Source organism: Petaurus breviceps, unplaced genomic scaffold (genome assembly GCF_028583685.1).
Source record: "Petaurus breviceps papuanus isolate PSGF00001 unplaced genomic scaffold, PetGlider_PUasm1.0 118, whole genome shotgun sequence".
NCBI lineage: Eukaryota > Metazoa > Chordata > Mammalia > Diprotodontia > Petauridae > Petaurus > Petaurus breviceps.
Genome location: NW_027185616.1, coordinates 8,534,832 through 8,558,791, shown reverse-complemented (window position 1 = coordinate 8,558,791; position 23,960 = coordinate 8,534,832). Strand labels below are relative to the sequence as shown.

Here is a 23,960-nt window from a genome sequence, read left to right as displayed (position 1 = left end):
TCTCTCTCTCTCTCTCTCTCTCTCTCTCTCTCTCTCTCTCATAAACTAAACAGGAAAGGAAAAAAAAGGTAGCTTTTCTCTCTCTCAAAAAAAGTACTAATGGAAATACAAGAACAGGACACTTCTGTTTATTACAATCTTGTCAAGGGACCTGGTACTAAATCATAGGAAATGCTATGAGTCTTAATCTAAACCTCGGACTGTACGCCAGATGAGGGATTTTCCTTTCCATCCATTTGGCCGAAAGGTCCAGGAGAACTCTGGATCTAATGCTCCTCATCTAGCACTTTTCATTCTCCTAAATAACGCTTCTTCCTATCAAGCCTTGGCTCAATCACGCTAGTGTTGCTGCTGGTGGCTGTTCTGTGCTGTTCTTTAAACCAGAGCTTTGAGTTATATAGTAGGAGCACTCTTTAAGTTCTAGGGAGATTGTGGCATATGGTGCTACACAGTCCTCCCAGCTGATTTCTTCTCCAGCTGTTACACACATGGATGTGTTATCAGCCACACTCTTCTTTGCCAGTTAAATGTGGGTCATTAGATGACTTGAGACCTGACCCTATTAACAATTGTTTTCATGTTCCAGAAGGACATGATAATAATAAAATATCCTGAATTTCATTTTTTTTTTTTTTTGCCTTCTGGAGGGCATTTGGGGTTAAGTAACTTGCCCAAGGTTACACGGCTAGGTTTTGTTTTTGTGTGTGTGTGGGTGTTAAGTGTCTGAGGCCAAAACCGAACTCGGGCCCTCCTGACTCCCAGGCCAGCGCTTTACTCACTGCGCCACCTAGCCGCCCCCCTGAATTTCATTTTTAAAGTATGTAGAAATTATCTTTTTCTAAGCACAGATATATCTCACAGGGCAAAATCTTTTGCTTGACATGGTGAATAAGTCTATTTTTTAGGGAAAATCTCTATATTGCAGTATTTTAAGTGAATCCTGTTCACTGAATCTCTCAGTGTTAACTTCAATAATGGAGATGAAGAAATAAAAGATTAGAAAAACAAGTAACTTGTCCTAGGACCATTTCTATCTGAAATCCAATGAAAAGGATGAGAAAAATGAGATAACCATAATAATAACTGATATTTATATTGTGCAAAGTATTGTACAAATGTTATTTCATTTGAATCTTCACATAGAACTGATGAGGTAGGTACTACAAATATTATTATCACCATTTTGCAGATGAGAAAACAACCTCTGATTAGTTGACTTGACCAGATACACAACTAGGAAGTCTCTCTCAGTCCAAGTCTACCTCACTTTTCATCATACTATGCTGTCTAACCACATTACATATCAAGCTAACTGCAACATATAAATAGGATCTCTGATTCTTTGAACAGGTGGCATCTTTACATTTCACTTCCCTGGGATACCTTTTTAAAAGCACCAAGGTAATCTAAAGTAGAATTAGCAAGGATTTCTTACATTTATTTGCTCAATCTGAGGACTTCCAATGAGAATGATTCGGTATAGATCTCATAGTTGTGCATTCAAAAAAATACCTTTTAGGCAGCCTGTATTATTATTATTCAAATCCAGCACTCTCTTCAAAGTTCACTAGTTGACAAGAGTTTTGCCTATGTTCATTTCTCAAATATCTAGTTACAATATGCTGCTAAATTTCAGGATTAAATATGTGTATGTCAAAGAAGGAGCTTCTTCTAGACTATTCAAGTATTCAAATATTACTATTAGCATTATAGAGCTCTCTACTAGCTTGGTTAAAGACTAAATACAACGCCCATAGCCTAATATCCACCATCAACATCAAAAAGATTTCCATTATGAATGATATTGGAGGTAGCTGTCAACAAATGATGCCTTCCAAGTAAAAGGAAGCAAACTCCACCCTTCAATTCCTATGTAATTAAGAAGCTGCTCACAACAGTCTTCAACATTAAGGAGAACCCCTTATTTGAATGTGATAATATGTGGTCAGTAAGTCAAAAAACACTTACTAAGCAAAGTCAAGGACCATTGCATAGTGGAGAGCACTAGACTACAAGTCAGGCTTTGAGGTTCCATTTTGCCACTAATTGGATGTGACCAAGAACAATCCATTTTACCTTGACTGTTCTGTCACCTATAGAAATAGAGGACTGGTCAGGAGGCTTCAATGGCTCCTTCTAGCTCTAACAGTTTATGAAGCCAAGTCCATCACTGCACTAGTTCCCAGTGAAACAGCTACTGAACTGGAATTTCTAAATTTTGTAGGGTTTAAAGACAGGCAAGAACCAATAAGAATTCACAGTATGAGCTCCTTGCAAGTAGAAGTTATTTCATTTATTACATTTGTGTCCCTATCATCCAGCCTGGTGCCTACCACATATTAGGCACCTAATAAATGGTCTGACTAACTGGATAATTTTGCAGTAATTACTTTCAAAGAAATTAAAATCAATTTATTTACTTCTTCTCTCAGTTTTTTTGGTAGCTTCTGTGCCACAAAAAGCTTCCTTTTCACTTTGCTTTTACAGAAAGCTCCTTTTTTAGTTTCCTGAATGTAGCTGGATAAAAAGGTCCACACACTCGCATCAGTCCAAGGCCTATCCAGATTCTGGCCAAATGTATTTCCATTACTGCTTTTGAAAACCCTGTGCCTAAATACATCACTGACCAGCAGCAGATTTCAAATTCATAGTTTAAAGAGTGCTGCTCTTCCATAGCACTTAAGCTTTTTTCACTGTAGGTCAATGATTTTTTTTTTTTTAATTAAGAGTTCTGGCCAACAGCCAAACTGGATTTCAAACAGCACAAGACACAGCTGTTGATGAATCCCACCTACTGGCAAAAGTCAACTGGTCTAGGGAAACAACTACCTCCAGTTTTGAGCCAAGAGCAAGGCTTTTTTTTTACTTGATTTATGAGCTAGCATTCACAGCATTGCTCAGAAAATCATTTACACAGCCCCCAGCATACAACAGATTTCAAATTTGGTTCTGACACGTAAGGAAGAATTGCTCAGTTGGGTCCAGCTATGAATCAAGGTTTCCTTGAGGCACATGCCCAGAATTCCTCTAGATTTCCTGGATCTTTGAGGACTGGCTCTACATATTTCTGAAGAGAAAGTACTATGGAACTAAACCCATTTGAGTTTTTAAAATTCGATGTTCAATGATATTACAGAAATCAGTTAAACATAGAAGTGGCCTGTTAATGTTAATAACTATAACTTAATCTTTACTCAGTTTTTTAGAGTTTGTAAAGTGTCTTCCTCACAAGCAATCTGTGAGAGTTTACAGTACAACCGGCAACAGGGACCATAATACATCTGTCAGAAGCACAAGCAAAGTAAACATTCAATTTTGCATTCTTAAGTATTCTCTTTATTGCACTTGATCTCTATAGCACTTAATTTTCAAACTTGGACAAATTGGCTCAGTCAGAGCCTAGAAAACTCCATAACAACAGGCCTTTGGAGTCTTTCCTGCCCTAAAATTAAGTACTCCTAATAAATTCCTCTGTGCCTAGAGTTCTATAATGATGTAAGTACTTCCCTACCAGGGGACACTGTGATAGATGTTAGTTGTGGGCGGTTTCTAAACACAGAATGTGTTTCTTTTCTGAAGCGTTTCTTTTCCCTTTGTTATTTTGGTCACGGGAAGAGTGAGAAGATAAAGTCTCTAAAAACTTTGCTTAATGTTTCATGAAAACCAGAATACCAAGAGATGGGGGAGATTTACACTGGGAATGAAACTGGAAATAGGAAAAACAAAAAACAAACCTTCTACTCCATTCTAAACTTTCAAGAATGAATAAACATTAAATGTTTTAGTTATGATCAACTATATCCAGTTGAAAGCCTTTGAATTTAAATGATATGCTTTCCAGATATTTTGTTTCTGCTTTCTATCCATACGGCCATTGCTCAGAAGCGTCTGTGCATGCCCACGCCACACAATCACACTCTCCATTCTATGGACTTCAGAGTTTTCCACAAAATGTGAAAGGAGTTCATAATACCATAGCTGGGAGAAACCTTCACAATTACCTAGTTCAACCCCTTTTACAGATGAAGAAACTGACCCAGGCAGGGTAAATGGCTTGTCGAAGACCACACAGGTAAGCATCAGAGTCACTGATTATATCTTTTCATTATTTCCACTACATTGCTGCTTCAAACCTTACATTTCTCTGTGAGAATATTACAATACTAACATATTTAACCCTCTTAAAATATTTAATTATTCATAAAAATAATGAACAGAATTCATTAGAAAGCTACCTCTAGTTTGCTCCCTTTTCTCCATCCTTTCCCCTTTATTCTGGAGATGTTTCATGTCCTTGGACCAGTAGGTATAGGTACTGTCAATATATTTCAAAATCCAAAGTTATTTGTGGGGAAAGTGGAACCCTGGATGTAGAGTCAGGAAGACCTGAGTCAGAATCACATTTTTCTTAATTATATAACCCTGGGCAAGTCACTGAACATTACTCAGCATCAATTCCCTCATCTATAAAATGGGTAACATAATAGCACCTACTTCCGAGGGTTGTGAGGATCAAGTGAAATGATATTTCTAAATCACTTTGCAATCTTCAAGTGATAAATAAATGCTTGCTATTATTGCTATTATTATTAAAATAAATACACAGTGAATTTAATTCACTGAAAAATGGAATGCATTTTTTTATTCTTTTAAATAAAAAACATAATTATGATATTTACAGTGAAGCTTGTATTATATCTGATTACCTGAAATTTTACAATGTCAAATAACTGGTAGACAAATGATAGAAATAAAAATTCTTGTACATTACAACAAAAGAAATTGTTGCCCAAAACTTTTGAACATATGCAGTGAACTTTCAATAATTCATAGTAATAAAAGGCAGCAGTAGGATGAACAATCCAACATAAGAAATAATTTAAAAACGGGTTTGGCTTTGGAATGTGTTTCAGAATACACAAAAGGTCTTGCATTCTGGGAATTCATACTGCTTGAGACAGAGAAATGAAGCCACATGTTTAGAAATGCTTCAGGATGGAAAGTTATCCATTCTGCCTCCCTATTTCCTTCTGGGTTCTTCATTTAAAGTTCCAAAGACACTGCCACTTCTCAGTCTTATGCAAAGCATCAGTCTAAACTGAGTTCTCCTTTATCTCCAGACCTGCTTTGTAACTTCTGGTTCCCATCTTTCCAGGTTCCAAATGCAAAAAAAAAAAAAAAAACTTTATTTGCAAAGAGTTTTTGTAGGACTTCAATCGCGAGGGTTGGGAGGGCAAGTAAAAACAAACAAATGATGATGAATGTTGGAAAAACAAAGGTTTTCTTTCCTTCATGTCACCACATCAGTAAAGAGAAAGCTGGATGTGTTTGGATGGGTCATAAACACAAGTGCTAACTTTACTTATGTAATTTTGTTCTACGTATTTGAGCCAAAATATTTAAACATATAACTCATCTGCATAGAACTTTGAAAACCTTAAAGCCCTAGGTAAATGAATGATTAAATGATCCATGATTTGGGGCTATATTTTTTCCTATATTAACTTTTACTTAAGACTATGGAAAACAAAATTAGGGAAAAAAAAAGGACGAGAAAAATATCTATTGTGCATACTAAAAAGGTTTTTGGGTTATGATTAATATTTATGTACGTTCAAAACAATCTCCAAAATGATAAATTTATCAATCTTATCATGTCATACTTTTGGTTATAAAAAGACTTTTGAAATGATTAATTTTTGGCTCTTCAGTCATTTCAGAGATGTCAAAATAGTGGGTATGTTAGAAGACATAAAGAAGCTCTCATTCATTCAAAATACCACAGCTTTCAGCTCTGATTAAAGAAAACGATACTTCAACTACAAGAGTTATGTTGCAAAGAGAAAATAAAGTCATGATTGGTAGAAGTGAAATGAGAGAGGAACTCTTGGTGCAAATCTGTTAAGTTCTGGGGTGGTAGCTCTGATGGCTGATGATAAAATAAGGTTTGTAGCAAGGTCCATTAGAACCAAACCACTCTCACTGCAATAAACATGGCCACTATATTTCTGACAGGCTAAAAATGACAAGGTTAACATTGCATTTGGAATTATTGAACAGACATGGCTACAAATGTTCTAATTTGTTATGTATACTGAGTTTTCTGTAGTACTCACTGACTTTAAATCTTTTTATAAAATTGATTTTGCAATTGGTCTTAAAATATATATATATATATATATATTTCTTTTCAGAGGCCTGAATCCAACAATTGTTTCCTCTTCTTCTTTTCCAGGAAAATTGTCTTAAGTGCCACTTACTTAAAAGCTCCAAATGATTTAAAAAAAAAAAAAAGAGTCCCAGGGATAAGGGAAGTAACATTTGCATAGACTAGTGAATTTGTGCCTGCAACCTTCAAGTCTGGTCGGCTTGACTATTCTATTCCATGCAACAACATCTTTCCCCTCTTATTTAGTACCATTCTGCAGATTCTCATTCATCAGCCCTGCCAAGGCTTGTTTTCAATAAAGAAATATATTTATTTGCTCTTTCATTCAAACAATTCTGTTTAGTTGTTATTAAACTTAATTCATGAATAGTACAACATGGTACTGTGGAAGGAACGCTAGATTAGGAGTCTTAAGGAGATATTAAATCAAATTTTAGATCCATCGTTGACTAGCTATGTGACCGTTCTGTCAAGTCAATGAACCTCTCTGTGACTTTGTTTCCCAATTTACAACATGGTGACACCAACACCTCCCCAAAACTTTACAAAGTTTCAGTGAAGGTTAAATGAGGAAATTTTGTGAAAAGTATAAAATGAAATATGAAGATAGGCAACAAGGAGCTTTTTTTTTTCTTACCCTTTTGAGACTGTCTCCCTATCTAGCCCTGGCTGGAAAACACAGTGGTGATTCAAAGACTCAATTTCACTACTGATCAGAATAGGAGCTTGTTTTGATTCCAACATGGGTTGGTTCATTATTTCTTTTTTTTTTTTAAATTCTTTATTAACTTCTGATTTATATCATTCATTTCCGCCAGATTTTGAGTTACAAATTTTCTCCCCGTTTTCCCCCTACCCACCGCCCCAAAATAGCAGTCCCACAGGATATCCCCTCCTCCAATCTTCTCTCTCCCATATCTTCTCCCATACCCCCTTCGACTTTTCCAGTAGGGCATGGAGGATCTCTATTCCCCAGTGCCAGTATATCTTATTTCCCAATTACATGTAAAATAGTATTAATAATAGTGTATATATATTTTTAAGCATTTGATTTTAAAACTTTGAATTCCAGATTCATTCCCTTCCTCCCTTGTCACCCACACTTACTGGGAAAATAAGCAGTTCAGTATAGGTTGTACATGTGTAGCGAATGCAAAACAATAACATAGTAGATATATTGTAAAAGACTGACTTTATTTCCCTCCCTCCCTCCTATCCCACCTCCCACTTGTTCTATTCTCTACTTTGATCCCGTCCCTTTTCAAAAGTGGGTGCTTCCAACTTCCCTCCCCCCCAAGCCTGCCCTCCCTTCCATTATGCCCCCTCTCATCCTCTTCCTCCCCCACTCTCCTGTAGGGTGAGATACCCTATTTAGTGTGTATGTCATTCCCTCCCCAAGCCAAATTCAATGAGAATAAGGTTGACCCATTCCCTTTTGCCTTCCTATTCTTCCCCTCCATTGTAACCATTTTCCCTTGCCTCTTCTATATGAGATAGTTTACTCCATTGTCTCTCCCCATCTCCTCTCATTATATTCCTCTCTCACCTCTTAATTTCACCTTTTATGTATCCTCCCTTTCTATTAAATTGGTCCTGTGCCCTCTATGTATACCTGTAAACATATACACACACATTCACATATGTATTCATACGCCCGTATACCCTCCGATATAGACATATATATTTCTATTCCCTTCAACTATTTTTATACTGAGAAAAGTTTCATCAGTTACAATTATTGTTTTTCCATGTAGGAATGTTAATAGTTCAACTTTGATGAGTTCTTTATGATTTCTTTTCCCTGTTTACCTTCTCATGCTTCTCTTGCTTCTTGTATCTGAAGGTCAAATTTTCTGTTCAACTCTGGTTTTTTCATCAAGAATGGTTAAAAATTCTCTGTTCCACTGAATGACCATATTTTCCCCTGAAACATGATACTCAGTTTTTCTGGGTAGGTGATTTTTGGTTTTAATCCCAGCTCCTTTGCCCTCCGGAATATCGTATTCCAAGCCCTTCAATTCCTCAGTGTAGAAGCTGCCAGATCCTGAGTTATCCTGATTGTATTTCCTTGATCTGGGAATTCCAGAACCTGGCTATAACATTCCTAGGTGTTTTCTTTTTGAGATCTTTTTCAGGAGGTGATCAGTGGATTCTTTCAATCTCTATTTTGCCCTCTGGTTCTAAAACATCAGGGCAGGTTTATTTGAGAACTTCCTGGAGGATGATTTCTAGGTTCTTACTTTGATCATGGTTTTCAGGTAGTCCGATAATTTTTAAATTATCTCTCTTGGATCTATTATCCAGGGCAGTGGTTTTCATTTCCATTTGCTCCAATCTAGTTCTGAAGGAATGATTCTCCTCAGTGAGCTTTTGAGATTCTTTTTCCATCTGGCAAATTTGGCTTTTTAAGGCATTCTTCTCCTCATTGCCTTTTTGAGCCTCTTTTGCCTTTTGAGTTAGTCTATTTTTTAAGGTGTTATTTTCCTTAGTCAGGCTGTTGATTCTCATTTAGTAATTTTCTTGCATCGCTCTCATTTCTCTTCTCATTTTTTCCTCCACTTCTCTTATCTGCTTCTTAAGGTCCTCTATGGCCTGTAACCAGCTCGCATTTTCCTTTGAAGCTTTTGGTGCAGGGGTTCTGACTTCGCTGTCTTCCTCCTGTTCCATGCTTTGATCCTTTTTGTCCCCAAAATAGGAGTCTGATGTTGGATTCTTCTGTTTGCTTTGCTTCCTTTGCCTGGTCATGTTGCCACTCAATTACTTGACTTTTGGGCTTTTTGCCACAGTAGGACTCTGCTACCAGACAGGGGAGCTTCGTACCTAATGCTGGGGTTTTCTCAGCTGCTGGAGGTATTAGTTGGGTGCCCTCTCTGAAGCCTCTACATGCTCTGGCAAGCTGGTCACACACCCCAGGATCTCCACCCTAGACTGCAATACAGATCCAAGGAGGTTAAAGCAAGAGCGATTACCCCTCAGACTGGTTGCTTGGTCCCCCTACAGTTTGCAGGTCAGGAGCTGGAGCTGTGTCCCAAAGTCCACATTGCACTGACCTCTCACTTTGTCCTTTGCATCTATGTGTTGATAATTCTGGAAACAGCCACAGCTGCTGGTGATCTGGAGTCCCTCCTACCAGTGGTTGGTCAGGCCGGCCCTGGGGCTAAAACCTCTGGCTCACCGGCTCCCAGAGCCCTGTGCTGGCTGATTCCTGCCGGCCTACCAGGCTGTCCTCAGCAGGAGGTTAGCTTCTCTGTGTTATTTTGTGGGTTCTGTAGCTCCAAAGTTTGTTTAGAGTCCCCTTTTACATGGATTGGAGATGGTGAGAGCTGGAGCCAGGCGGAAGTCCTATTTCTACTCCCTGGTTCATTCCTTCTTAAAGGAACCTGCTGGGTCCCCTGCTCTTGGTGGCTCACCATGTTGTTTGTGACTTAATATGGACACTAGATTGGTTTTGCCTACCTTCAGCTCAGAACTAATGAGTCAGGAGATCCATTATCCTCAGTAGGGGTTACAAAAGTGTGATACCATGCCTGGCAAGGAGTCACTGTTTACAGGAGAATGTAATAACTTCATAAGGAGCTTTGCTGGTCCTGAGTTCAACAGAGCAGCTCTGAAATCCCAAGAGAAAAGGAATAATATGGGCCAAGTTTTAGGATTTAATACTTCAAAAAAAAAACCTGTTATTATTCAGATACTCCATTTATTGATGCAAATTCCACCTACTTTTAACAGTTGTGGACCCAAAACCTGAGTAACCTAATGGTCAACCTTCTATCAATGAACTTCTCCAAACTAACCTAGGCTGAACCTGGATAAGATGAAAGAATCTATTATATAGCTTGTACTTGAAGACCTTCCTGATTGGGAGGACCTGCCACAGTTTTCTGTCTGCTTGGCATAATCTTTGAGAACCTAGGGTCATATTTATATTACTATCAGGCATCTGAGTAGTACCTCACTAGAAGTCTGGGAGGAACACTAGAAGAAAAACTCAAGTTCTGTTGTGAAGATGCTACACTTTTTGTTTTTTCCAATGAAAGCATACTACAAGTTCTTACCACGTTACTATGCCCTGACCTGTTACAAGAATGTTCCAAGATAGAGTGCATGTCAAATGGTAGGTAGTTTCTGTTTTGGTTACTGAATGCTCTGTTTGTTCTGATCTCAGCCTGCGCCTATTTAAAATGCATTTGCTTCCCAAACACACTTCAAAAAATCCACTGAGTCTTTCTAGTTATTTGATTAATCTTTACAATGGAAGACAACAACTTGAATCCCATTCTACACAAGAAAAAGATGTCACCTTTGGTAATAGACAGGCATGCCCATGAACATGAAGCAACACTTCTACAGAAATGTTTTTTCCTTTCTTCCTCTCCCACCTAGGAAAACCTAGTTTAGGAAACAACTTCATTTGCATATGGACATTTCAAAAGGGGAGGGCTATATATTTAAACAAGTGTTGTTATGGTCTATTGTGAAAATGTGTGTGTAGGGATTCAAATAGAGAAACTGTGCCAGAAGTGCACTCCCCTTTTCTAAGTGACTCCTTGGTTCTAAATTAAGTAAGCTCCCTGACTCTATTGCCTTTCTTAGGTTGGAATACTATTGCTTAAGTGCCATGATGCTATAACTTCTCTAGTGGTCTGGAAAGTGATTGACAACCAAGGAGTGGTTTAGATACAGGGATTATTTGGCTTACTTAAGTTTGCTTTAAAATGAGATCTCAATGATACCTCTATTGGTTGCCTTTCATTCACTTAGATATTATGCATCTCCCATGTCCATGACCCTGCACAGATTTGGGGAGATGAAGGACATAGATGTATTCAAGACTATTTTTTTTTTTTGCCTTTTGGAGGTCAATTGGGGTTAAGTAACTTGCCCAAGGTTACACGGCTAGTTTGTGTGTGTGTGTGTGTGTGTGTGTGTGTGTGGGTGTTAAGTGTCTGAGGCCGGAACTGAACTCCGGTCCTCCTGACTTCTGGGCCAGCGCTTTACTCACTGCGCCACCCAGTCACCCCAAGTATTCAAGACTATTAATTAGGATTCAGAAAATGGTCCAAATTCAGATGTTTCCATTTAGGCATGTTTTATATGACAGTTCAAAACCTTTAAGGACTACCCAGTTTCAAAAGTCTATTATATAAATTTACTGTGATGAAGTGGCTTACATTGATTTTGAAATCAGTGAATAAGTTAATTCTTTAAAAGAATCATTTCTAGAGTGTTTAGATTCTAGATTCATGATATGAATCCAAATAGTAACCAGTGGGAGGGTGGGAAGAGGGCTTTGGTTGGGTCAGTATCCAATTATGGCACTTGTCTCCAACACAACTACACTATACACTTCATCCATCAACAAATAACACTCTCACTCTAATCCCTCCTCCAACTGGCCTCCAGTGGCTATTTAAGCTTCTCTGCTTCTCCCATTCTCTACAGGATGTTGGTCCCTCAGGGTGGTTATAACTTAATGCTACCCAGACATACAGTCCAGGGGTGAAAGGTAAATATTTTTCCTCACCCTCCCTTTTTTGTTTTTCACCAGACAAACTGATGTGATTAGAAGACATCAACAGGTTACAATCAGATCCTATTCCATTCCTCCCCTACCCCCCAATTCACTTCTTTTATGAACTTCTGTACTTCTGTCAAACTGTCAAAGGTACCACTGTCTTTCCAATCTTCCATGTTCTAAAACTTCTTGTTATACTTGATTCGTCACTCAATTGAAACTGACAGATCTGAAGGTGATGCTCAGTTCTCATCCTTCTTGACCTCTCTGATGCATTTGATGTTTATGTACTCACCCTTAACCAGAGGTATTAAAGTCCATGTGTGTCACCTGTAAAACTTTTATATCCACATATGTGAAAAAGTTGAAAATAATTTTCTAACTTGTTAAAAAATTCTCCAAATGAAGAGTTTCAGTGGATTTTGGACTCATTTGTAAAAAATATTAAAATGTAATACCTAATTTGCAAGACAAATGACTGACATCAGGGAAGATGAAAATTATTATCAAAAATTTCAACAAAACCTTTGTATAACTTGTGGACTAGATTTAAAAGTGGATATAATTTATTTAGTAAGTACAGCCTGTGATTTAATTTGTGGAGTGTCTTTTTAAATTATGAAAACCAACAGAATTAAGTACTGAAATAAACCAAACTTTGAAAGAAATTTCAAATTACTATATAATGGTATTAAACCAAGATTTAAAAAAATAATGAAACATTCAATGACACTGCTCTAACACAGCAATATTAACAATTATATTTTTAGTGAGGGTGAAAAGGTTTTTTTGTACCATTAATGAATAAAATTTGACTTCCATGATATAGTATCTTTTAACATTTCTATTTTGTGCTATTTTACAATATGAATAATTAGTACAGTAATATGTAATTGAAAAATATATGCATATTGGGGGTACATATTCAAAAATATTCTTATTGATAGAGCTTTCAATCAAAAAAGGTTGGAGACCAGTGTTTTACAATTGTGATCTCCAAGGGGGAAGGAGGAGGAGAGCACGGCATGATTTTAAGAAGTAAGTGATCAACCTGAGCAGGAAAATGAGCCACAAAATGTTTGCCTTCAACATACTGAATACCTAACCTTCATCTATTAAAACCAAACACTCCTCCACTCTACCCTATTCCACTGCTGTGCAAGCTTAAAATTTCCCCTTCCGTAGCGTGCCAGACCTTCAGGGCAGTTATAGAATCTAATTCCAACCTGGGTACCCACAGCTGTTGGGGTGCCATAAAGAAAATTATGGACCCCTTCCTCCCAAGTTATTTACTTCCTTATTCCCAAAGCCCCTTGTGGGTGGGGCATATGCCCCTGGAGGATCTTCAATGCACTAAGGGGAGGGGCTATGAACGGTAAGAGCCCTGGCCCTTTCCTGTTAGTTCTGGGTGGAACAGAGTGAATTGGCTACACAGGATGAGCAGGCATGAATGGGTTGCAATCTATAATGCATCTCATTAGATTCTCTCTTCTCCTTGTGGTAAACATAACATTTGTAAATCTTTTTGAGATCCATAGTAGCAGACTCTCATCACCCACCACACACTCTCTACAAAGACTTGAAGGGCAGGAAGGCAAGTTCTTCTCTAAAATGGGAATAAACTGCCTTCAACACTTAATTGGTCCATCTGAACCACCTACAGAGTTTCCCAGTGGTCTAACAGGTAACAATCCAGTACACCAGCAGTTTGAGGTTCTCAGGTTTAGAAGAATCCCCACTGCCCGTTAGTCAACACATCCTTCTGACAGGGCAGGTCAACGTAACAAATTTAGGGGTGAGGGGACTTGCACACAACTGATCTAATCCTGTACCAGGACAGCTGGTGGCATAATGGATAGAGTACCAGGCCTGGAGTCAGGAAGACCTGAGTTCAAATCTGGCTTCACTAACTAGTAATGTGTGTGGCCCTGGGCAAATTGCTTCACCTCTGTTAGCCTCAGTTTCCTCATCTGGAAATGGAGATAACAGAAGCACCTGCCTCCCAGGGTTGTTGTGAGGATCGAATGAGGCAATAGCTATAAAGTGCTTAGCCCTGTGTCTGGCACACAGGAAGTGCTACATAAATGCTGGCTAGTCTTATTGTTCTCTTTGTTGAATATCTTTTCAGTGGTGTTGTTGAATAAACCTCCTTTTGTTAAAGGCATATGTTCTCATGTCCTTGATTTCCAGTTCTACCCAGAACATGCCTAAATCCAATCCATGTCAAGGACAAAGTCATCCTTCTAAGCAGCCAGGTTCACAACCCTGGTGTCATCCTCAACACCCCTGCCTTTCATTCAGCCCACGTACCCAAGCAGCTGCCAAATCTTCTGCACCTTTGTCTTCTCCTCTCTCATAGCCAGCACTCTAGTTCAGGCCCCTATCACATCTTGCCTCAACTACTATCATGATTTCTTCTTTGTTCTCCCTACCCCAAGACTCCATTCCAATAAATCCTCCCCACAGCTGCCAAAGTACAGGTGTGACCACGTCACCGCTCTGGGGAGGGGGCCTCCTCCCAATATAACATCTTCTGCTTGGTTTTTGAAGTACTTCAAGACGTTTTTCTCCCCTCCACAGACTTCCCAGACTTCAGCAATGCTAAATACTCCTGATTCATCAGTAGCACATATGCTATCATCTTTACATGTCTCCTCTGCTGCTCAGCTGCCCCTTCTGCTGCTTCTCTTTTCCACAGACCTGTTAAATACTCCAAGTCCAGATGCTGACACAGCCTAATTATTTTGCTTGATAAAGATAGCACGTATGAAAAAGTACTCCATGTTCTCAAGAGACGTAAATGTTTATTCAAAATGGAGAATGCCCATGCCACAACTTAAGACTGTGCTAAGAAGAGGAGCACAGACACACAGACCCCCCACCCCCACCAGCTTCCAACTACATAAAAGGAGCTGTCGCAGAATTTATGAGGCTCGGCTCTGATCAGCACCTGGGTGAATCGAGTCATTAAGCCTTTAAGCTCATCAGTTAGCCAGAACTGCTGCTCTTCTAAAGCAAAAATACGCACTAAACATTGCTATTTTTAAAGGAATTTGTACGGTTCTGGAAACTCATGGAATTCTAGGCTTCTCAAGGTTGTAATGCTTCCTCCCCCCAAGAAAGTACCCAAACACATAAGCAACCCCTAAGATACATCAGGTAATTACTGCCACTTTTCCCTCTCAATATCACCTGAATACAGATAAATGTCTACTGAGACTAACAAATCAATCATGAGTATTCATTAAGTGCTTATTATGTACCACAAACTGGGCTAGGCTTCAGGCGTTCAAGGACAAAAATGAAACAAATTTGCACCCAAAGAACTTACATACTGTCAGGTCAGTGGAGAAAACATGTGCATACACATGTGTCTCTGTGTGTGCACACACATGTGTCTCTCTGTGTGCACACACAAAGACACACACACACGGTGCCCCCAAAGTCTAAATGGAGTTTTAAGCTTTAATAGCTTACACTTGGAACTACGCCTCAAAAGCTATTAAATGGTACCTACCCCAGGTCTATGTCCCAAAGAGAAAAGAAAGAGGAAAAGGATCCACGTGCAGAAAACTACAGCAGCTCTTTTTGTGGCAGCAAAGAATTAAAGCTGAGGGGGAACCCAATAACTGGGGAGTAGCTGATGTGATAGAACGCTACTGTGCTGTAAGAAATGGTGAAGGGGATGGTTTCAGAGAAATCTGGGAAGACTTACAAAAAACCGACGCAAAGTGAAATAAGCAAAACTCGAAGAACAATTTATACCAGAACAGCAATGCTGTAAAGACACACGACTTTGAAAGACTGAACATCTTATTAATTCGATGACCAACCACATTTCCCGAGGACTCATAATGAAACATGCTACCCACTTCCAGTTACACAGTACAGACTGAAATGTGTGCATGTGTATGTGAATTCCCTCATATGTGTGTATATGAAATACCTATGTCTATATTTTAACATCTAAAATACATAGCATATGTACATCTTATATACACATGTGTGCATGCATGTGTGTGAATTTATTTTGCTCGAATATACATGCTTGTAACAGGCTTGATTTTTCCCCCTCAGGGTAGGGTGGGAGAATGTAAATCTGGAAATATAATAAAAAGTATTAACAAAATTAATTAACAGATTAATAAAATTAACAAAAGAACTTTAATATCTTAAAAGACCAAGCTAAAGATTAAGACTTTTAGGACACCCGATACAATAAATAAGTGGCAATTTATTTTTGGTGGGAGGGTGGGGTAGAGAAGAGGGATCAGGAAAAGCTTCATACAGAAAGTAGCACTCCAGCAGTTTTGAAGGAGATAAGAGATACCAAGAAGGGGTTGGGGTGGTAGTGCAATTCAGGAATGGTTAATGTTGGAAGATGAAAAATACTGGTATACTGAAAGAGATTTTCTCAGTATAAACAGCTCCTAGGGAAGGACAGGCACGTCTAAGAAACTTTTAGTCTCTGATTAAACAAAGAATAAATTTTAACTCTGGTTTCCTACATGATTAAGAGAGAATACAACTATTAAAAGTAACTTACTTCATGGGAGTTACTTTTGCTTTGAGGGAATCTAGTTCATTCAGTTTTTTATTGACAACTTCAGTTATTTGAGTCTCTTAGGTTCTTAGATACATCTATAAATTCTGTCTAATCTGAGTCCGTGGTATAGTACCTTTATCTCTAGCATTAAATACAGGTGAGTTAAACTTCTAAATGCACTTCTGCCTTTCTCAAGAGTTTTAATTTATCCATATCATGTACATTATCTTCAGATTCATACTAGTCTAACAAGATAAGACAATAAAATAAAATGTTTATACACAAAAACCTAGATGCTACATGGCTAGTTACCTAATTAACCAAAATTCTGGTTCAGCTGCTTCTCAAAAGAAATATAAAGGACATATTTTAGTTAAGGAATGATTCTTATCCCATTAGGGAGGGGACAAAAATGATATGCAATTATATGTACTAGCATAACTGGGAAAATAATTATAATACTGGGGTACTTTGTATTAACATTAACATGTTTTCAATATGTCATCCTTATAAATTATTCTGAGAGAGCAGCAAAATATATCCCAAGTAGCTACGTGTACTTTTTCTTATTAGTATGGAAAGGTGAATGAAGCTATTATATTCCTTTGAGGAAGTCTGGATGTGGAATGTCTACTACAGAATAAACTAGCTGAAACAATTAAAATGCAGTATCAGCAAGAGATTTCAGTTAGAAAAATCTATGCCTTGCTTTTTTATGCTAATTATCTACCCACCACCCCAGCTCCCACGTGTCATCTGTTCCTTGGAATTTCTACTCACACTTCTGAAATAACATGAATTAGGCTTTCAATAGTGAGATTATAGCCTATTCAGCAAACTTCTCCTTATTCCAGCATTTAGCAGAGCCTGGGACACAGTGGAAGCTTAAATACTTGTTTGCTTCCTGGGTCTTTCCATAAACTATTTAAAGATACCAAGTTTATTATTAAACTCGTAAGATTATTTTTTTTTCTTCAGACTTCTCTTGTTAATCACTGTGGATCAAACCAGTGGTCAAACCGGGACTCTCTTGGCTCTCCTTGGTGTCTCCACAGATAAGACACCTGTGACCTGGCTCATGTGTCCTTAAAGGGGTGCTGCAGTCACCTTTTGTTATGCACACTGTTAAAAAGATTTGGCAATCCTCCCCTAGTCTTTGGGTAACAGCCAACATCCTGGGCCAAGAGATGTTCACAAACCTGCACTTTCAACAGTGGAGGTGAGATTTTCCCCACTGTGTGCAGCTTTATCCTAGTGGGTTGGGGAAGAGCTGACAAAAGACAATTAAAATCAGAAACCTTATCAACCATCCCCAACTGGCAAAATCTAATTGTCAAGTTTCCTTCCGAAGCCCCTACAAAGGAGGGGCCACAGTAAAGAACCTATGTATCCACTGAAGAGGAAAGAAGGAGACACCACTCGTACTGCTAGGGGCCTGCAATGCTTTACAATCATTAATCTCATTTTATCCTTATAGCAATTCAAGGACATAGGTGCTATTATTCCCATTTTACAAATGAGGAAATTGAGGCAGAGAGGTAAAGTGATTTGATCTGGATTACAAAGTTATTAAGTGTCTGAGGCTGGTTTTGAACTCAGGTCTTGCTGACTCCAGGTCGAGAGCTTTATACATCATGGTGCTATCTAGCTGCTGACAAGGCAGGCAAAAGAAAGCAGGAAGTTGGTTTGCAAGTGTTTTAAAAAAAAAAAGAAGCATGTTATCTAAATGAAAAAAAATTATGCCCATTTTTCTGGAACTAAAAGAGGTTCCAATGGATTAAAAGAAACTTACAAAATCTCTTTGACCTTTTCCTTCTTCCTATGCCATGTTGTGTGCTACGGGAAGGTAAACTTCCTAAGTCATGCTGTGCCAAACCATGTTAAACATATCTAGATAGTTAAGAAATCATTTATTATAGATCTCAATGAAATATAAGGTTTTATGATTCCTTTTCAAAATAATACTCCAGACTTCTGAATGGCAATAAAGAGAAAACACTGATATCTCTGTTTGATGCCTCATAAAGGGATACAGTCATAAATGACAAGCCCATGGTAGGGCCAATCCTAGATCCTCTTTACTATCAGCTTGTGAAAGATACTGGGGGTGGAAGAAGGATTACCTTTTTTTTTTTTTTTTTGCCTTTTGGAAGGCATTTGGGGTTAAGTAACTTGCCCAAGGTTACATGGCTAGTTTTTTTTGTGTGTGTGGGTGTTAAGTATCTGAGGCTGGAACTAAACTCAGGTCCTTCTGCCCCTGGGGCCAGCGCTTTACTCACTGCACCACCTAGCCACCCAAGCAAGGATAATCTTGAAAAAACACACACAAAAATTTAAACTGTCTTAAATCAAATAACACTTCAGAACAGTCTAAAATTGTAACAGTAGGATATTCTAATTTAAGTCCTAAATACATAGGGAAATTCACAGGATCACAGATTTACAGTTGTTAGTTACCCTAGAGATCACCTATTCCAAACCTATTATTCAAAAGTGAAAAACTGAGGCCCAAAGAAGTTAAATGACTTGTCCCAGGTCACAAAAGTAGTAAAGATTAAAGCCAATTCTAACTCCAAATCAAGTATTCTTTTCATGGTACCACATTTGCTCTTAAATTCACTATGCCTGCGTGTTTAGTTTGTTTTATGAAGTTTTATAATAAAGGGAAAAGGACTTTGTCTAGGAATCCAATTTTTATTTTAAAGTTAAGTTTAAGTAAAAGTGTTAAAATAGTAGGTCCCAGAGCCCATTTTTCTATCACTGAAGCAATCTCTTTTACTCTCAAGTTTAACCTTCTACACACACACACACACACACACACACACACACACACACACATCACAGAACCTCAGAGTTGGAAAGGATCTCAAAAGTTATTCAGTCCAAAAAAAAAAAAGTTATGCAGTCCAACCCATACTTGAACAGTAATCTACAACCCTGATGAGTGACCATTAAATCTTGATGCAGGACCTCCAAGGGAATTCTTGCACTGCAGGCCAGACCATTACACTTGGGAACAGCTCTGTTAGACAGTTTTACCTTGAGTCAAGCTTAAAGTTGTCTCTCTACAATTTCCAACTACTGTTCCTTGTTCTGCCCTCTAGGATACAGAGAAACAAATTTAATCTCTTTAATCTGTACCACATAACAGTCTTCCATATTCTTGAAGAGAGGAATTATGATCTACACCTCCCCTCCAATTGCCTCTTCTCCACCCTAAACATCCCCTAGCATATGCACTTTGGTGAAAGTGGGAAAAGATTTTCAGAGATGGAATGAAAGCCACAGCGTTGATAGTAGGACATTTTTCTTAAGTATCACTTCTTCAGTGGGGTGAGAACACTGACCACACACACTATCTCTTTCTACTCATCTTGTACCGGGCGGAAACTACTCTACCACAACTTTATTAGTACTAATTTAAGTATTTCCAAGAAATTTCCAAGAAATCTCTTGGTCTTAATTCTAAGAAGTTTTTCTATATACCCCAGAAATGCCCTGGAAAACTAAACTAAAAATAAAGCCAAGATTTATTTTTGTGCCTTTAGTTTAACCTGGCATCAAACCTTTAGAGATTTTTAAAGAAAGAACACTGCAAAGCCAGCTCCATTTTTAAGTTGAAAAGCTTAATGAAGATGAAAATCTGCAGCCTGCAACTGTGGAGGGGAAAAGTTAAGGGGGAGGACAGAAAAGAAGGTTCCATGCTTCAACAGGAGGGTGCACAGCAAGCTACATATGAGTTTCAGGCTAGGCTTACCTGGTACCTTGTCAACGGATGCAAAAACAGAACGCTGCACAGTCGGATCGCTGCTGCCACGGCGAGACTGTTCATAGAACCGGAAGGGTAGGTGCTGGCTTGAAGCTGAAGCGTTAAGTGCAAACCCCAAGACTTCAGTTGAAGGCTGGATGGGAAGGTCCAGGAGTGCTAGATTTAAATTACACAGCACTGGATTAATAAAAGCACAGATAGTGAAGAGAAGATACTTTGTGGTGTTAAGCCCATGGGGCCCTAATGCTAATACTTGAGCAAAGCTGAGATGGAGCATCTATTAACCAAGGCATATTCTAGTCATTTTGAGATGCCACAGATACTTTCAGTGAACATAATAAAATCTAACATAATACTTAATTCTTGTAATAACAAGAGTATTAATTCACGTTTTAATAGCGCTGTAAAGTTTACAAACTGCTTTCCTCACTATAACCTCATGAGGCATGTAGTGTATTATTAGCTCCACTTACAAAAGACAAAAACAAAACAAGACAAAAAAGCCTTGAGGTGGAGAGAAACTAAATCAATTGCCCAGGCATACACAGCAAATAAGTGGTGACTCTAAGACCAGCTGACTTTCCACTATATGATGCTACTGATGAACAGCACAATAGCCTGAGAATCTAGAAAACTTCTTGGACTCACTCCTACATCTTTTTCTTGACCTGTGAACATAAAAGGCCTTACTTACCAAGGCTCAGGTACCTTTTACATTTCAATCCCCAAGACACTGACCACATATTCAGCTCTAAAATTATATATGCCAAAGTTGCTAATCTCCACTTCCATTAATAAATCTCACTATAAATCAAAGTTGTTAGAATTTTAAAAATCAATTTTTAAAATACCCTATGGTATAACTTCTAACAGCCACTTTACAGCATAATTTCCAATTTTAAAATGAAATATTTTTACCATTGAGCCAGCTGTAAGAAATTACTTTAAAGAGGAGAAAATTCTCCCAGAATAAATCTGAAAAGAAAGGACTGAATGATTTAAGTAATTTCTTGCATTACAAAATGCTTCTGTAATGATTTTGTAAGCCAAGTTTTAGTTAAATGGAAAATAAGATGACAGAAGCACACAACAGAACAGAGGATTAATAAAATAAATGAAGACGATAGTGAAACCTAGTAAATAACTAAATCCATGAATATTCATAAACCTAGACCCTAAAAAGGTTGTTGTTTTTAAAAAAATTTTCAGGGAATTAATTTGAGAAAGCACTGCTAGGTAAACTTAAAACAGTCAAACAACTGTACTGCAAAAAATCATTTGCTCTTAAATTGAAAGATGATTGGACAACTTGAGAAAACTGAAGTTAGAAAGCCTACTTCAAAGACTTTTACCAAAATACATACTGTGGTTACTGAACTAGGAATCACTAAATATCTCAATTTTTGAAAAGTTTTTTTTTTAACACAAAAAAAGTGTATTTTCTTTACAGAACATAAAGAATTAAGGAGGGAATTAAGGAGAAGAACCAGGTCTCTGATTTTATAAACATAGGGAAAAGCTGAAGAAAAATCCCTTCCCTAAGACAGATCTCTGTAACTCTTCTGTAACCCATAGTCCTAGAAAGTTGCCTGGGACATTGAGAAGTCAAGTGACTTATCCTGAGTCAGGAAAATATAGTCCAATGGAAAAAACATGGGGCTCTAGTCAGATGACCTAGGTTCAAATCCAGCTTCTGATGCTTATTAGGTGGGTGATCTTGGTCAAGTCCTTGGGGCTCAGTTTTCTGATCTATAAAAGGAGGGGCTTAGACTATATGATCTCTAAAGTCTTTTCAGATACTGATTTATGATCTTATATGTCAGAAGCAGAAATTGAACCTAGGTCTTCCTGACTTTGAGACTATCTCTATACCCATTAAGGTACACTGCCTTTAATAAAGAACTTTATAAACAGGGGGACTATCCCCTAAGAATTTCTTTCACTGTTCCAGTAAGCAGATAAGTACCTGGACAAATTGGTGTTGATATCAAGGCTATTTCCTCTAACCTATGCAGATGAAAAATAATTTTTAACCAATTTACATTTATAAATCAGTGTCCTAATTGTTTATCCTAAGCCTGAGCAGAGAGGAAATGTCAGCTTTTCCTGCACATCTCAGAAACACCACCTACAGCAATAGAAATTTATTGGAAATTCTGACTGTCATCTCTCCATTCTATAAATAAGCAGAAATAAAAAATTTACTACTAACTTGAGTTTGTTGTCTCATTTAAAAAGTACACTATCTTCAACTACAGCAAATCAGTAGTTTCAATACATCACAGAATTCTGCTGTGTCAAGAGAGGGAAGTCATTCTGTTACGAAAAGGAAACAAGAAAAATCTGCAGATGATAAATCTACTCACCAGCTATCCGCTGCATCTTCATACGCCGGGCCTGGATACGACCTTTTGCTAAGCGCTGTTTTGCAATGATACAGCGGATATGATCAGAAAATACAAACGTAGCTTGGAGAATGGGGAAAGGTTTAGAATGGGGGCTAGAAGCAGGCTTGTGGATGATAATGTTCAGAGCTCTACTATCTTCTTCTACTCCAGTTACCTGCATATCCTGTAGAAAAAAAGTAATCCAATTAAGTTCACCTCAAAGGGCCCTAAGGCCCAATCAACTCTTAGGAAACAATTCTCAAAAATGTCAAAAACATGAATGCTTACTCAACTGGTAAAAGACGAACTACTTTTCCGTGTCTAAGATGTGAGTGAGCAAAGTCAGAGAAAGAACTTCTGGATACTATACATAATCAGACGTAATAAAATAATTTAAAAACACTAGTTCTCCTCAAGAAGTTATAGTACATAATACTGCATGATCTTTCTCACAAAATAATAGCTTCAAAATAGCATACCATATTATAGAGCTATTCTGTTCCACCATTCCCATCCCTCAGTTAAAACAAGGACAAAGTCCTTTCAACTGACTTTCAACTGGTTAAGACTATGATGTCTGATGGAGCAAACAGGTCTGAGGAAGTAAAGCAAGAGAGAATCAAGCTGAAAACACTTTTCCTTTACTTTCACAGGGAGTATAAGTTTTAGAACAAGAAGGGACCTTAGAGAACATCAAGTTCAAACCCTTTATTTGACAGATAAGAAAACAGAAGCTTAGAGAGGTAGAATGGGATTTTCCATAGGTTTTATCAATGACAGAGCAAAGATTAGAACCCAGGCTTGCTGGGCTCTTTCTATAGCCTGGCAGTACCTCCTTCCAGAAAAAACAAGGCTCTCAGGTATAGAGGTGCTAAGAAGTATATAATATGGAGCTTTATATTTTACAAAGTATTTTCCTTACATCTCTGTGCGGTTGGTAATGCAAATGTTGTTATTACTATTAAATAGAGGAGTTAAATGAACCTAAAGGAGGTCAAAGGACTTGACATCTCCAAAGTCACAAAGCTGGTAACGCGAGAATCTGAACTCAAACTCATATCCTGATGCCAAATTCAGAATCATTTTTGCCCTCCAGAACAAGATTATGTCCAACAAGAGCTCAATGATCTAAGCCAAGAGTTACATCACACAAAAGTGGAATGGTGATGTATTAGCAAATCTGATGATTCTGAAGGTGAGAGTAGCAGACGACACTCTAAGTCTGGTGATTACCAAGCTCTAATCAACAATAAAAACCTGATAAAAACTTTAATGTGTGTAAAGTGCTTGGAAAACCTTAAAGTGCTAGGTAGATGTCAGCTAAATAGATATGTTTACAATCTTTTAACAGAAAAGCTATGTTTCAAAGTTTCTTTAATACTAAGAAACCTGAGATAATTATCAGACTGTATCAGACCTATTCAAACATTTTGTAAATTTCTACTAATTAAGAATGATGCCTCAGAGGTAGCTATTTGTATGGTAAACTATGCATACTTGTGAAATCTGAAAAATGAATAAAAAGTGGCTTAGAATAATACATGAAACTAAAAAACCTGGAAATTGTTCTAATG

General features: G+C 37.9%; 1 protein-coding gene across 5 annotated transcripts in view; it reads right to left on the bottom strand.

Annotated features, from left to right (window-relative positions):
• CLEC16A (C-type lectin domain containing 16A) overlaps positions 1-23,960 on the bottom strand; it is a 208,295-nt gene that overhangs the window by 37,171 nt on the left and 147,164 nt on the right. For all 5 annotated transcript variants that reach the window (XM_069085915.1, XM_069085894.1, XM_069085907.1 and 2 more), the window contains 2 exons: positions 22,366-22,570; positions 19,988-20,155 (listed from right to left, as the gene is read on the bottom strand). In XM_069085915.1, coding sequence (XP_068942016.1) covers positions 19,988-20,155; positions 22,366-22,570 — 373 coding nt within the window. The remainder of the gene's footprint in view (positions 1-19,987; positions 20,156-22,365; positions 22,571-23,960) is intronic.